We start from the raw sequence: 16,107 nt of genomic DNA on the forward strand, positions 1-16,107 counted from the left end.
TCATTTTCTGTTTTGTTGATCTGTCCATTAGTGTGAGTGGGGTGTTGAAGTTTCCTACTATTATTGTTACTGTCAATTTTTCCTTTTATGTCTGTTAGTGTTTGTCTTACGTACTGAGGTGCTCCTATGTTGGGTGCATAGATATTTACAGTTGTCATGTCTTCCTCTTGGATTGATCCCTTGATCATTATGTAGTGCCCTTCCTTATCTCTTGTAATATTCTTTATTTTAAGGTTTATTTTGTCTGATATAAGGATTGTTGCTCCAGCTTTCTTTTGCTTTCCATTTGCAGGAATATATTTTTCCATCCTCTCACTTTCAGTGTATATGTGTCTTTAGGCCTGAAGTGGGTTTCTTCAGACAGAATATATATGGGTCTTGTTTTTGTATCCATTCAGCCAGTCTGTGTCTTTTGGTTGGAGCATTTAATCCATTTACATTTTAAGTAATTATTGATATGTACGTTCCTACTGCCATTTTCTTAATTGTTCGGGGTTTGATTTTGTATATCTGTTTCTTCTTTTCTATTTCTTGGTTATATAAATCCATTTAACATTTGTTGTAAAGCTGGTTTGGTGGTACTGAATTCTCTTAACTTTTGCTTGTCTGAAAAGCTTTTGATTTCTCCATCAATTTTGACTGAGATACTTTCTGGGTACAGTAATCTTGGTTGTAGATTTTTCCCTTTAAATATATCCTGCCATTCCCTTCTGGCCTACAGAGTTTCTGCTGAAAGATCAGCTGTTGAACATATGGGGTTTCCCTTGCTGCTTTTAATTTTCTTTCTTTGTGTTTAGTCTTTGTTAGTTTGATTAGTATGTGTCTTGGTGTGTTTCTCCTTGGGTTTATCCTGTATGGGACTCTTTGTGCCTTTTGGACTTGACTCACTATTTCCTTTTCCATGCTGGGGAAATTTTCAGCTATATTCTCTTCAAAAAATTTCTCATGCCCTTTCTTTTTCTCTTATTCTTCTGCGACCCCTATAATTCAAATGTTGGTGCATTTGATATTGTCCCAGTCTCTGAGACTGTCCTCAGCTCTTTTGTTCTTTTTACTTTATTCTGCTCTTCAGAAGTTATTTCTACCATTTTATCTCTCAGCCCACTGATTCGTTCTTCTGCTTCAGATATTCTGCTATTGATTCTTTCTAGAGTATTTTTAATTTCAGTAATTGTGTTGTTTGTCTCTGTAGGTTTATTCTTTAATTCTTCTAGGTCTCTGTTAACTGAGTCTTGCATTTTCTCCATTTTGTTTTCAAGGTTTCTGATCATCTTTACTATCATTATTATGAATTCTTTTTCAGGTAGTTTGCCTATTTCCTCTTCATTTATTTGCACTTGTGTTTCTAGTTTTTTCCTTCATTTGTGTAGTATTTCTCTGCCTTTTTGTTATTTTTTTTTTTAACTTATTGTGTTTGAGGTCTCCTTTTTCCAGGCTTCAAGGCTGAATTCTTTCATCCTTTGGTTTCTGCCCTCCTAAGGTTGATCCAGTGGTTTGTGTAAGCTTCGTATAGGGTGAGATTTGTGCTGAGTTATTTTTTTCCTCTGATAGGCAAGGCTGAGTGAGGTGGTAATCCTGTCTGCTGATGATTGGGTTTGTATTTTTGTTTTGTCTGTTGTTTGGATGAGGCATTCTGCACAGGGTTCTACTGGTGCTTGGGTGTTGGTGGGTCTTGTATTCAAGTAGTTTCCTTTGTGGAAGTTCTTGCTATTTGATTCTCCCTAGGGTTAGTTCTCCAGTTGTCCAGGGTCTTAGATTCAGTGTTCTCACTGCAGAGGCTCAGAGCTTGATCTTGAGTTTTGCATGGTTCTATATATTCTTTACCACTGGTCATGTATTCCTGTCCACTCTCAGCTGGTATTCTGCATACACTTCTGTGTCTGAAGGTGCATTCCTGATGTTGTTCCTCTTAGGCAATAATGGTATTTTGAACTGCTATTTAAGTTTTATTTAGTAGAAAATAGACTAATGTTTAAACTCAATTTTTCCTAGTAAATAAATGATAAATGATCTTTTAATTAGTGATTTATTTTTTCCTTTTCATTTTTATTGAGATATAATTGACATACATTGTTATATTTGTTTCAGGGGTACAAGGAACACTTGCCTTTCCACTCCTTGTCCTTGAGAGCAGTACCCATAGCCAGCCTGAATCCTTTGCTGTAAATCCATGTTTGCATTTTGCCAGATGCTTCCAGATCATTGGCTTGTTTTGCAGCATCTGTGTGTGACCTCTGTGGAACAGACGGATGCTCTTGTTATGCAGCCTTCTTAAGAATGCAATCTTTATTTTTCTCTGATGGCATATGTTTGGCAGGGGGCTTTCCCTTCTAGTTGTCCGTGAATTTTGGGCAGTCTCCAGATCTAAATACGACATAATTTCAAAAACCACAGCCTTGAGGGCCCGATACTTGTTTCCTGAGGAATTAAATCCTAGAAAATCCAGAGATTCTAAATACAGTATATCCTATTGATTTTTTTTAAAAGCAAAAATCTTTATAGTTAACTTTGGGTTATTGACTGCCATTGAGTTCTGAGAGTAAGATCTCTTCAGAAACTATGCAGTGTTTATGGATGCTTCAATATATCTATTGATTCTAATTCTTAGTACATACTTGATATGGCCCAGTGAGAAGTGGTGGACAGAGGTTGGGAGGATGGAAGAGAAGTTGAGGTAGAATGCTTTTTTTTTTTTCAGTGAATCAAATATTTAACATAAAGTCAGAAATGTGCCTGTAAAAACATCCTTGTATAATTTTTTTTCAGAGAATGTTTCTGTTTTCTGTATTTCATATTCAAGAAACAGAAATAATCTTAAATAGTAAGACAAAAGCAAACCTTGAAAGTAAGTCCTATTAGAAGTTTAGTCCAAGAAAAGATATTAAAAAGAAAAAGGACAAAAATTCCACATCTCTTTTTAATTAAACAACTAATCCAATTGGAAGGAGGGGGGAAATCAGGCAAAGTAGAAAGAATTAGAGGTTTAAATTTATACTTTTCAAGATTGGATTTCACAGGCAGGCTTCATAGTTGGAGTGATCTTTACTTAGTTCCCTGGTTGACAGGTTGTAAACCTCAGTATGGAAAAGGATCCAGCGCACAGCAGAGGACAGAGCATCCTCAAAGGTGTGCACTGTGGTACCTTAGTAAAAGTGAACTAGATTGACTGTCTGTTCCCATCACTTCCTAGAGGTCTTTACTGTTTTAGGAAACATTTAATCATTAGTTTCTTCAAATAAGTGTAATAGGATTACTGATGTTCTCCACAGTACAGTTCAGTTGCTCAGTCATGTCCGACTCTTCGCGACCCCATGAATTGCAGCACACCAGGCCTCCCTGTCCATCCCAACTCCTGGAGTTCACTCAAACTCATGTCCATCGAGTCAGTGATGCCATCCAGCCATCTCATCCTCTGTCGTCTCCTTCTCCTCCTGCCCCCAATCCTTCCCAGCATCAGAGTCTTTTCCAATGAGTCAACTATTCACATGAGGTGGCCAAAGTACTGGAGTTTCAGCTTTAGCATCATTCCTTCTAAAGAAATCCCAGGACTGATCTCCTTCAGAAGGGACTGGTTGGAACTCCTTGAAGTCCAAGGGACTCTCAAGAGTCTTCTCCAACACCACAGTTCAAAAGCGTCAATTCTTCAGTGCTCAGCTTTCTTCACAGTCTAACTCTCACATCCATACATGACCACTGGAGAAACCATAGCCTTGACTGGTCCCATCACTTAATGGCAAATTGATGGGGAAAAAGTGGAAACTGTGACAGATATTCTCTCTTGGGCTCCAAAATCACTATGGACAATGACTGTAGATACAGAATTAAAAGATGCTTGCTCCTTGGAAGAAAATCTGTGACAAACCTAGACAGCATATTAAAAAGCATAGACATCACTTTGCCAACAAAGGTCCATCTAGTCAAAGCAATGTTTTTCCCAGGAGCCGTGTATGAATGTGAGAGATGGACCATAAAGAAAACTGAGTGCTAAAGAATTGAAGCTTTTGAATTGTGGTGCTAGAGAAGACTCTTGAAAATCCCTTGAAATGCAAGGAGATCAAACCAGTCAATCATAAAGGAAGTCAACCCTGAATATTCATTGGAAGGACTGATGCTGAAGCTGAAGCTCCAGTGCTTTGACCCCTTGATGTGAAGAGCTGACTCTTTGGAAAAGACCCTGATGGTAGGAAAAACTGAGGGCAAGAGGAGAAGTGGGTGACATAGGATGAGATGGTTGGATGGTATCACTGACTCAATGGACATGAGTTTAAGCAAACTCAGGGTGATAGTGAAGGAAGCCTGGCACACTGCAGTCCATGGGTCTCAGAGAGGCGGGGATGGTTTAGCAACTGAACAACAGCCATATAGTCATCCCTGGATATCTGCAGGGAGGGGGACACGAGGAAGGATTGATACAAAAAAGGTGCTGAAGTCCCTTAAATAAAATGACACAGTTCTTGCATAGAACACCCCACCCTACACTCTTGTATACTTTTAATCACCTCAATTACTTATAATGCCTAATATGCTGGAAATGCTGTGTAAATGATTGCTGGAGTGCAATCATTTGAGAACTTTATGGAATTTTTCCCCCCAGTATTTTGGATCTGCATTTTGTTGAATCCATGAATTCGGAGCCCAGGATGCAGAGGGCTGACCACATCATGAATCATGCTGGTCACCAGGACCACAGAGATACACAGGACGTGGCCCTTCTTTTACAGAAGTTGGAAACATGTCTGCACATCACCAGTAAGACATGGTGGTATCCGTGGCACAATACAGAGCAAATATAAGGTTTTGTGTTGTTCTAGAGAGAGACTGGTTATAGTAGAGGTTGAGGTGGGCAAGGCAGGCTTTGCAGCAGATGTTGTATCTTTACTTGTCAGTATTCTTCTGTTGCATCATATTCCAAAAGCAAAATTTATCAAACCCTCAGAAGACTGACCAATCTGTCATCAAATCTTCTTTCCCTGCTAAAAGAAGTTTTCTTGGAGGAACTAGTCTTTGCTAATTAATCCCATCAACAGAAATACCTGCCTTTCAGAATAATCAGTGAGTTCAAAATAGAACCATCACTTCACTTGAAAGTTGATCAGGTTCTGTCATGTACAGCAGTTTTTGGCTGGGCTGCTTTTCTGTGTAAACAACAAATAATCTTGAAGGGATTTTACCTTCTGAGGACTAGACTCAAACCCAACATAGGGTGACCTACTCAAATTTCTTCATGCACTTAGAAAATGAAGTATTTAGGCTGGTTTGAAACATCTTTGTGAATGACAGAGACATTAAAATAAAAAATAACAGTCATCCAGATTCTCCATAAAGCATAAGTTTGTGTTTTGGTCAGCCTATAAAATTTTCTACCTTATGTTAAAATGTAGAAAATCCTCTCCCATAAAGAAACAAATTTAGAATTACAGATTTTTAGCTTGAGATTTTCAAGGGTAAAAGGAGACACTTGGGAAGATAAAGCCCGGAGCTATTTTTGTATCAAAAAGAAAATTCAGGAGAATCAAAATCTTTTATTTTTGTTCCATGACTTAATAATTCAACTGTACTTTTCTTTCTCCCAAAGCAGATAGGCATAGACAATGATTGCAATAGGTAAATAGGTACTTTTTCTTTTAAAAATCTTATAACAGCTTTAGGATCAAATTCCTTCCAAATTTAATTTGATTAACTTCTGAATAAGAAATACCATTTTTAAATAAAAGTATTGCATTCCAGAGAGTATTATAGTTTATTTGGCATGTGGGGTCTGAGTTCCCTGAGCAGGAATTGAACCTGTGCCCTGCTACAGTGGAAGCTCAGAATCCTAGCCACTGGACTGCCAGAGAAGTCCCTCCAGAGGGTATTATAAACAGCTAAAAAAACAAAAAAGGGAAATCATATTGATTTAAACCATGCTGGAATAAATATTTTGCACATCACCAATAGCTAATAATGGTTTTCCTGATAGCTCAGTTGGTAAAGAGTCTGCCTACAAGGCAGAAGACCCTGGTTTGATTCCTGGGTCAGGAAGATCCCCTGGAGAAGGGATAGGCTACCCACTCCAGTTTTCTTGGGCTTCCCTTGTGGCTCAGCTGGTAAATAACCCACCTGCAACCCAGGAGACCTGGGTTCGATCCCTGGGTTGGGAAGATCCCCTGGAGAAGGGAAAGGCTACCCACTCCAGTATTCTGACCTGGAGAATTCCACGGACTGTATAGGCCATGGGGTCACAAAGAGTCAGACATGACTGAGAGAGTTTCACTTTCACTTTTGATAGCCAATAATATTTGGAAGATTTGGAGATGATCTGGTTTGTATTACACACATACACTTTAAAATACCTCATGAATTAAGTCAAGATTTACCTCAGATCCTAAGAAATATGAAAATATGTAGAGTTTTGCTGTATTTAAGATCATTATCTAAAAACCGCTTGTTTTTTGTTCTTCCAGAGAGCACAGTCAGATGAACTGGAAAAAATTGAAAAGCATGGTCGGTCCTCCAAAGACAAGGAGAACGCCAAGTCTCTGGACAAGCCTGAGCAGTAAGCACACCATGGCCCCCAGGGGCAGCATGCAGGCCATGGGGGGCTCTTTCCATTGGGAAAATGGAGCGTCTTCTGTGCATCAGTGCCATGAATGACGTGGGGATGAACGTGTTTATGTGCCTCGTCTTGTCCTCTTAACTTGGCTTTGTCTCCTTAGGTTCCTTTATGAACTGTCACTAATCCCCAACTTTTCAGAGCGAGTCTTTTGCATCCTGTTTCAGTCCACATTTTCAGAAAGCATTTGCTCAATTCGGCGCAAACTGGAGCTGCTACAGAAGTTGTGTGAGGTGGGTGCTTGGGTTCTGATACCTAATTGTGCTCAGTCATGTTCATATTTCAAACAGATTGTCTTTTATTTACAGTAAATACTGCCAACTGAGTACCATTTGAATGCATTTTCTTTGTTTTCCTCCATTTTGCAGAGAGCCCCTCAACAAATTGTTAGTGATTCCAACCAAATGCTTCAGGAATAGCTATATGATTCGACAGAAGAGAAATATTCTTCTGAAAATAAAGAGCAAATGCTTGGCAGAAATGACCACTATTAACATCTAAAACAGCTTATCAAAATTAAATAGTACCGTTCATTCTGGTTGTGGTAAATTATTTTGAAAAGTAGAATTATGTCATTAAAGAGATTTTCAGAGGAAGTGATGCACAAATTCAAGTTAAACTGTGTGCTTTGGAAGAAGTGAGTGTGAACCTTTCAGGGATAAATCTAAATTTGGAAATTAAACTTTATAACTGTGTTTTGGCTTCCCACACCTTATGCTCAAAATGTTACACAGAGGCAGGTGCAGCTGGACTGATGGCAGTGACATTATACTGTGGTGGTTCTCATGTTACGGGTGTATTTGGTTTCCTTGCAATTACACCACAGGAGCATCCTAGGCTGGTACCTCTCAGCTGAAGAAGCACAATCTGCATGCTGTTAGTGGTGCAGCTTTTTCAAAGTGATCTTTGGAGATGCTGTTCTTAAATATACCTAAAATGAGCACTGATGAAGTTTGGATATGACCCATAATTATTAGCATGATCTGAATATCTGCCACTGACTTAAGAAAATTCAAACAGTAAGTGAGAAATTCTTCTTTATCCTGTTTTACAGACATTAAAACATGGCTCAGGGGTTATGCAGGTTTTGGGTTTGGTTCTTGCCTTTGGCAACTACATGAATGGTGGAAATAATACTCGGGGACAGGCAGACGGTTTTGGATTAGATATTCTCCCGAAGCTGAAAGATGTTAAAAGCAGTGTAAGTATTTTGAGTGAGTAAATGTAGCAAACTGAGGAGTGGATGTCTGTTTTGTAATAAGTTGAACTGTAAACCAGTGCGATAAATGTTTATGCTCCAAGGTCAGAAGTTCTATTATGTTCTGAGCCAGATAAAGGTAATGGCCACCATATTTTGTGATCAAGAGAAGCATAATTTTCCTAAAGTGAGTAATTTTGAATCCTGTAATAAATAACTGAATAGACAGTATTTTAAAGTAAAAATAACTAATTTTTACTTTCTTTACCATGTCTGCTAATATTTGTCTATTTGGATCTGAGGACTAGTTAATTTTTATGAATTAGACAGTATATCCATCACTTTCTTCTATGTTAAGCAAGTGACCCCCAACAGGCCCAGATTTTAAAAGCAAAACAAAGATGAGTGAAAGTCACTCAGTCATGTCTGACTCTTTGTGACCCTATGGGCTATACAGTCTGTGGAATTCTTCATGCCAGAATACTGGAGTGGGTAGCCTTTCTCTTCTCCAGGGGGTCTTCCCAACTCAGGGATCAAACTCAGGTCTCCCACATTACAGGCAGATTCTTCACCAGCTGAGCTACAAGGGAGGCCCAAGAATACTGGAGTGGGTAGCCTATCCCTTCTCCAGTGGATCTTCTCAACCTAGGAATTGAACTGGGATCTCCTGCATTGTAGGTGGATTATTTACCAACTGAGCTATCAGGAAAGCCCAAAATGTAAAAGATGACTCTCTTTTTCTCCATATAATCCTCTCTTTGATATTGGTATATATGGGAACATCTAAGCCCTCTTTGTGAAGCTTTAATCTCTATCCTTTAGAAATAAATTCTATTATTTTCAAAGTTTACAATGTCAGACTTTAACCACTCTGGTGGTTTCCTTGATCTTATATTTGTACCAAAACTCTCTTAATCTCTTAGACATTAATTTTAAGTAAACACAAGTAGAGAAGTAGAGTTTAAAAAAAAAAAATAAGGCTTCCTAAAGGATGTTCCCATGCCTACCAATATCAAAGAGAGCTATATGGAGAAAAAGAGAATCATCTTTTAAATATTTTTTCTCCTTATGATCTTCTTCCTGATATTGGTAGGCGTGGGAAAATCTAAGTCCTTTTGCAAGCATAATTATTTTTCTTAAAATTAACATCTAAGAAATTATGAGAGTGTCAGTAGAAATATAAGATCAGGGAAACCACCAGAGTGGTTAAAGTCTGACATTGTAAACTTCGAAAATAATAGCATTTATTTCTAAAGGATAGAGATTATAGAAGCTTCACAAAGATCTATATGATGAAGGAAATGTTTTTAAAATATTAAGTTCAAGTGAGGGAATTCCCAGGTGGCACGAGTGATAAAGAATGTGCCTGACAGTGAAGGAGACATAAGAGATCCTGGGTCAGGTTCGATTCCTAGGTTGGGAAGATACCCTGGAGGAGGGCATGGCAGCCCACTCCAGTATTCTTGCTAAAGAATCCCATGGATAGAGAAACCAGGCAGGCTACAGTCTACTGGGTCACAAAGAGTTGGACATGACGGAAACGACTTAGCATGCATGCCCGCAAGTTTAAGTGAACAATTGGCCTATAAAAATGAAAATATAGAGAATTGTCCTCCTAGATAAGAAAATAATAAGGAAATAATCTCCCTGACAGAAGGGAGATACTTATTTTGCTTTTTTCTGCCAGTCAACAACTCACTGGTTTATTTAGTCATACACTCATATGTTCATTTGACATTCTTTTATCCAGCTTCTATGAAATGCCAGACACTGTACTTTTCCAAAATTGGGAAAAGCATAGTCCTTTCTTGGAACACCAACAGCATATAACTTTTGTGATTTTTATGGTTCTATTTGTTCAAATGCCTTTTTATTTGTATGACACACATTTTCTCAGGAACCTTCAATATGTCAACCTGATAAATCACATTTATTCAAAATTTATTCTTCTAAATGCATGGTAGGTTTTGAATAGTTCTTTTTTTTAAGATTTATTGTTTTATTTTTGTGCTGGGTCTTTGCTGGGGCACGTGCAGTCTCTCTCTAATTTCAGTGAGTGGGGGCTACTCTCCAGTTGCAGTGCACAAGCATCTCATTGCAGTGGTCTCTCTTGTTCTGGAGCGCGGGCTCTAGGTGTGCAGGCTTCACTAGTTGCAGCTCTCAGGCTCTGGAACATGAGCTCAGTAGTTGTGGCACACTTGCTTAGCCCCACAGCATGTAGAATCTTCCCGAATCGGAAATCCAACTTGTGTCCCCTGCATTGGAAGGTGGATCCTTAACCACTGGACCACCAGGGAAATACTGAATAGTTCTTAACTGATTGTTGGATTGAAACAAGTAATTTTTGCAAATAACATTAAAATATAAGTATAATCAATAAATGTTACTTATAAAAAATGAATCTGAAATAGATTCTTATGGTCATAATTATATATGTATAAGCAGTTATTTGTTTTTTGTATTGGTTAATGTATCTTATTCAATCCTCCTATAAGTTAAATTTCATTAATTTAAATAAGGAATGATATGGATAAAAATAATCAAGAAGTAAGATATTTTAATAATTTAACTTGCATTCTCACAAGGGCTATGCAAAGTCTATTTGGTTCTTTCTCTAGAAAATAAAGATAACTATATCTGTATAGTTTCATAGACTTGCACACATGGAACTGTTACTCAGATCACTCAAAATTACTTAGGCACTTAATAAGTGTTTTGTTAATTGACTGATTATTTGCTGATCATTTCACTGATTTACAAGTCAGGAAAGACAAAGGAAGTTAGTTGCTTAAATCATTTTACAAGTAATCCTGCTTCTAGTAAATGTACTACTTTTGTTATTATAGCTATGTATTTCCATATATTCGATGTATATAGTAAAGTATGTTGTTGTTGCTGCTTAGTTGTTAAGTCATGTCCAGCTCTTTGCAACCCCATGAACAGTAGCCTACCAGGCTCCTCTGACCATGGGATTTCCCAGGCAAGAATCCTGGAGTGGGCTGCCATTTCCTTCTCCAGGGGATTTTCCCCACCCAGGGATTGAACCCATGTCTCCTGCATTGGCAGGTGGGTTCTCTTTTGCTGAGCCACCAGGGAAGCCCGTAATATGTTCAGGGAGTCTGTGTTGTGTTAGTCACTCACTCGTGTCCAACTCTTTGTGACCCCATGGACTGTAGCCCACCAGGCTCCTCTATCCAAGTGATTTTCTAGGCAAGAACACTGGATTGGGTTGCCATTTCATTCTCCAGGGGATCTTCCCGACCCAGGGATTGAACCTGCATCTCCTGCATTGGCAGGCGGGTTCTTTACCATCTGAGCCACCAGGGAAGCCCATCGGGGAGTCTAATAGATATCTTATCATATCCCATCAGACTTGTTTATAAAGGAATGTTGCTCTTTTTATCAATGAGGGGAAAGTCATGGTTAGATTGAATATTCCAGAAAGCAAAGTTTTTATTATAAGGTATGTTTTTAAAAATATGTATTTGGTTTCACACATCCCAATTATCTAGTTTATTTATTTTGAGAATTAAAAAAACATGTATTAATGCTTCTAAATGTGCCAGAAAAGAAGGTTAAAAGCTCTTTGAAGATTGTTAGATATGAAGCAGTTTTTCTTCTTTAGAACTACATACATTGCATTTTTATAGCTGCACAGATACTACTTCTTGAATCTCAGTTGCTGACATAATTTATATTTGCATTTTTAAAGCTCCAGCTTACTTGAGATAATACTTAACTTTTAAATTTTATTAATCTACTTAGTAATAAACCTCAGTCAAGCTTCCCGTTGGAGTGGTCCCTATTGGTTCAGCCATACAGAAATGCTGGTGTCATTTAGTCATTTCTGTTTAGATAGTATTAATACCTGTAGTTATACCTGTTAATAATAAGATATGAAATTAATGAATTAATTTTCTGGTTGAGGAAGGTGAAAGCAGGAAGGTGTGTGCCACTGAGACAACCCTCGAAACAGTTGTGCTTCCACTTGGGGCTCAGGTGGGAACAGAGGCGGGGAGGACAAGACCATCTGGGCCATTAAACTAAAGTAACATGAAACAGAGAACGTCTCCTTTCATCCTAAACATTCTCATCTACATGTGTGGGTTTAATGGGATGAATTTTATTTAATGCCATATATTTAGTCATTTTTAAAAATGTATTTCTACTCACTTTGGTCTCTCTGCCTAGGACAATAGCAGAAGCCTGTTGTCATATATCGTGTCATATTATCTTCGCAATTTTGATGAGGTGAGATGATGTTCGCAGAGTCACACTTTGTTACTCCCTGTTGTTGAGCGATGTGGTCGTGTTTCATGTTGTTTGTCATTGCTGCTGCTCTTCTGTCCTCATTTATTTAAATATTCTGTGCTTCATGCTGACCAGGACGCTGGGAAAGAACAGTGTATGTTTCCACTGCCTGAACCCCAGGACCTCTTTCAGGCCTCGCAGATGAAGTTTGAAGATTTTCAAAAAGACCTCAGAAAACTCAAGAAAGACCTGAGAGGTAACTTACAATGTTAAGAAAACTCAGTTGTTATTTATGCTTCTTTAATGAGAGAATAGATTTTTCAGTGTTTCTAAAGAAAGTAAACATCAATGTAAATAAACATTTTCATATGTGGCAAAATAAAAATTTTACAAATAATCTTATTTTTTGTTTTTAAAAAAGAAATGTGTATTAGAAATATATGTGTATTAAAAATACACATAGATTTCTATGTGTATTAGTGTATTAGATATCTAGTTATTTAATCACATCTTGGTTATTTGAATAGCAGCCTCTTTCATCAGGGACAAATTTTATTGTCTTACTTTCACTTTATGTTCAAGAATATTTGTACGTTTATCATATCTTGTTAAAAGACACATATTTCCTCCCCACCCGCCCTTGGCATACTTGCCTAAGATTTTGTGGCATGTGAACTTTCCTGGGAAGAAAACATTTTTTCACGTATTTGGTAAAAAAAAAAAAAAAAAGAAGAAGGTGCGTGTGTAATGCTTTACTGTTATTGGTCAGTTGCTAAGTCGTGTCTGACTCTTTGTGACTCCGTGGACTGCAGCACACCAGGCTTTCCTGTCCTTTACTGTCTCTCAGAGTTTGCCCACACTCATGTCCGCTGGGGCTTCCCAAGTGGCACTAGTGGTAAGAGCCCACCTGGCAACGCAGGAGACAGAGGAGATGCAGGCTCTATCCCTGGGCTGGGAAGACCACCTGGAGAAGAGCGTGGCAGTCCACTCCAGTATTCTTGCCTGGAGAACCCCCATGGACAGAGGAGACTGGCTGGATACAGTCCATAGGGTCTCAAAGAGTCAGACACCACTGAAGCAACTTAGCACACAGGCTCGCGTGTCCATTGAGGTGGCAATGCCATCCAGCCATCTCATCTCTGTCACCCCATCTCTTACTGCCCTCAGTCTTCCCAGCATAAGGGTCTTCTCCAATGAGTCGGCTCTTCGCATCAGGTGCCCAAATTATTGGAGCTTCAGCTTGAGCATTAGTCCTTCTGGTGAATATTCAGGATTGATTTCCTTAAACTGACTGGTTTAATCTCCTTAGTGTCCAACTGACTCTTAAAGAGTCTTCTCAATTGTTCGTTGAGAAGCATTAGATCATTTTGAAGAGACTTTGAAATTCTTCAGAATGGTAAATTTAATGCACAAAAGCAAATAGTTTACAATTTTTATTTTTTGTAAATAAAACTCCTTTCGTCTGTCCTACCTTTACAAATGAGGTACAGTTGGCTTATAATATTATTATTAGTTTCAGGCGTACAACTTAATAATGACAAAGGTCTGTATAGTCAAAGCTATGGTCTTTCCAGTGATCATGTATGGACGTGAGAGTGGGACCATAAAGAAAGCTGAGTGCTGAAGAATTGATGCTTTCAAATTGCAGTGGTGGAGAAGACTTTTAAGAGACTCTTAGGCAGCAAGGAAATCAAACCAGTCAAACCTAAAGGAAATCAACCCTGAATACTCATTGGAAGGACTGATACTGAAGCTCCAATACTTTGGCCACCTGATGTGAAGAGCCAGTTCATTGGAAGAGACCCTGAGGGTGGGAAAGATTGAGGGCAGGAGAAAGGAGTGACAGATGAGATGGTTGGATGGCATCACGGATTCAATGGACATGAACTTGGGCAAACTCTAGGAGATAGGGAGGGTTGGGGAAGCCTGGCATACTGCACTGAACAACAACATTTTCATACATTATGCACCAGCGTTATTACAGTGTTATATTCCCCATGCTGTACCTTGCATCCCTGTGGCTTATTTATTTTGTAACCAGCAGTTTGTGTTTCTTCAATCCCTTTCACCTATTTCACTCACCTGCTTTATCTCCTTTTCATGAAGTTTCTTCATTTAAGGAGTTCAGAATACAACAACTGCCAACTTAAGCCTCTTTCTCACTATTTAAGCACAGTCAGGGAGGACATTTATGTGAGATTTTCATTGCATGTTGTATCACTAGATGAGAAGAGCATTATTTACCCCAGAAGCCAAAAAGATGATACAACATTTTAAAGAGATTCTATCCTAGTGATCTATAATCAAATTTATAGAGTTGCTATATTCTGGTCATAGATGATTTTATATATATTTATATCACCATAGTAACATTATATAGTTTGCTTCAGTTCAGTTCAGTCGCTCAGTCGTGTCCCACTCTTTGTGACCCCAGGAATCACAGCACACCAGGCCTCCCTCTCCATCACCAACTCCCAAGAGTTCACTCAAACTCATGTCCATCGAGTCAGTGATACCATCCATCCATCACATCCTCTATCTTCGCCTTCTCCTTCTGCCCCCAATCCCTCCAAGCATCGGGGTCTTTTCCAATGAGTCAACTCTTTGCATGAGGTGGCCAAAGTATTGGAGTTTCAGCCTCATAATCTGTCCTTCCAATGAACACCCAGAACTGATCTCCTTTAGAATGGACTGGTTGGATCTCCTTGCAGTCCAAGGGACTCTCAGGAGTCTTCTCCAACACCGCAGTTCAAAGACATCAATTCTTCAGTGCTCAGCTTTCTTCACAGTCCAACTCTCACATCCATACATGACCACTGGAAAAACCATAGCCTTGACTAGACGTACCTTTGTTGGCAAGGTAATAGCTCTGCTTTTCAATATGCTATTTAGGTGGGTCATAACTTTCCTTCCAAGGAGTAAGTGTCTTTTAATTTCATGGCTGCTTTCACCATCTGCAATGATTTTGGAGCACAAAAAAAATAAAGTCTGACACTATTCCCACTGTTTCTCCATCTATTTCCCACGGAGTGATGGGACCAGATGCCATGATCTTAGTTTTCTGAATGTTGAGCTTTAAGCCAACTTTTTCACTCCCTCTTTCACTTTCATCAAGAGGCTTTTCATTTCCTCTTCACTTTCTGCCAGAAGGGTCATGTCATCTGCATATCTGAGGTTACTGAGATTTCTCCAGGCAATCTTGATTCCAGCTTGTGCTTCTTCCAGCCCAGCATTTCTCATGGTGTACTCTGCATGTACGTTAAATAAGCAGGGTGACAACCTACAGCCTTGCCGTACTCCTTTTCTTATTTGGAACCAGTCTGTTCCATGTCCAGTTCTAACTGTTGCTTTCTGACCTGCATATAGGTTTCTCAAGAGGCAGGTCAGGTGGTCTGGTAATCACATCTCTTTCAAAATCTTCCACAATTTATTGTGATCCACACAGTGTAAGGCTTTGGCATAGTCAATAAAGCAGAAATAGATGTTTTTCTGGAACTATCTTGCTTTTTCGATGATCCAGCAGATGTTGGCAATTTGATCTCTGGTTCCTCTGCCTTTTCTAAAATCAGCTTGAACATCTGAAAGTTCATGGTTCACATATTGCCGAAGCCTGGCTTGGAGAATTTTGAGCATTACTTTTCTAGCGTGTGAGATGAGTCCAATTGTGTGGTACTTTGAGCATTCTTTGGCATTGCCGTTCTTTGGGATTGGAATGAAAACTGACCTTTTCTAGTCCTGTGGCCACTGCTGAGTTTTCCAAACTTGCTGGCATATTGAGTGCAGCACTTTCACTTCAGGATTTGAAATAGCTCAAGTGGAATTCCATCACCTCCACTAGCTTTGTTTGTAGTGATGCTTTCTAAGGCCCACTTGACTTCACATTCCAGGATGTCTGGCTCTAGGTGAGTGACCACACCATTGTGATTATCTGGGTCTTGAATATCTTTTTTGTACGGTTCTTCTGTATTCTTGCCACCTCTTCTTAATATCTTCTGCTTCTGTTAGGTCCATACCATTTCTGTCCTTTATTGAGCCCGTCTTTGTATGAAATGTTCCCTTGGTATCT

General features: G+C 38.9%; 1 protein-coding gene across 1 annotated transcript in view; it reads left to right on the top strand.

Annotated features, from left to right (window-relative positions):
• FMN2 (formin 2) overlaps nt 1-16,107 on the top strand; it is a 359,973-nt gene that overhangs the window by 244,260 nt on the left and 99,606 nt on the right. The window contains exons 9-13 of the mRNA XM_052639523.1: nt 6,444-6,535; nt 6,696-6,825; nt 7,647-7,793; nt 11,982-12,041; nt 12,177-12,297. Of these exons, the coding sequence (XP_052495483.1) occupies nt 6,444-6,535; nt 6,696-6,825; nt 7,647-7,793; nt 11,982-12,041; nt 12,177-12,297 (550 nt within the window). The remainder of the gene's footprint in view (nt 1-6,443; nt 6,536-6,695; nt 6,826-7,646; nt 7,794-11,981; nt 12,042-12,176; nt 12,298-16,107) is intronic.

Source organism: Budorcas taxicolor, chromosome 5 (assembly GCF_023091745.1).
Source record: "Budorcas taxicolor isolate Tak-1 chromosome 5, Takin1.1, whole genome shotgun sequence".
In the NCBI taxonomy this organism is placed as follows: Eukaryota; Metazoa; Chordata; class Mammalia; order Artiodactyla; family Bovidae; genus Budorcas; species Budorcas taxicolor.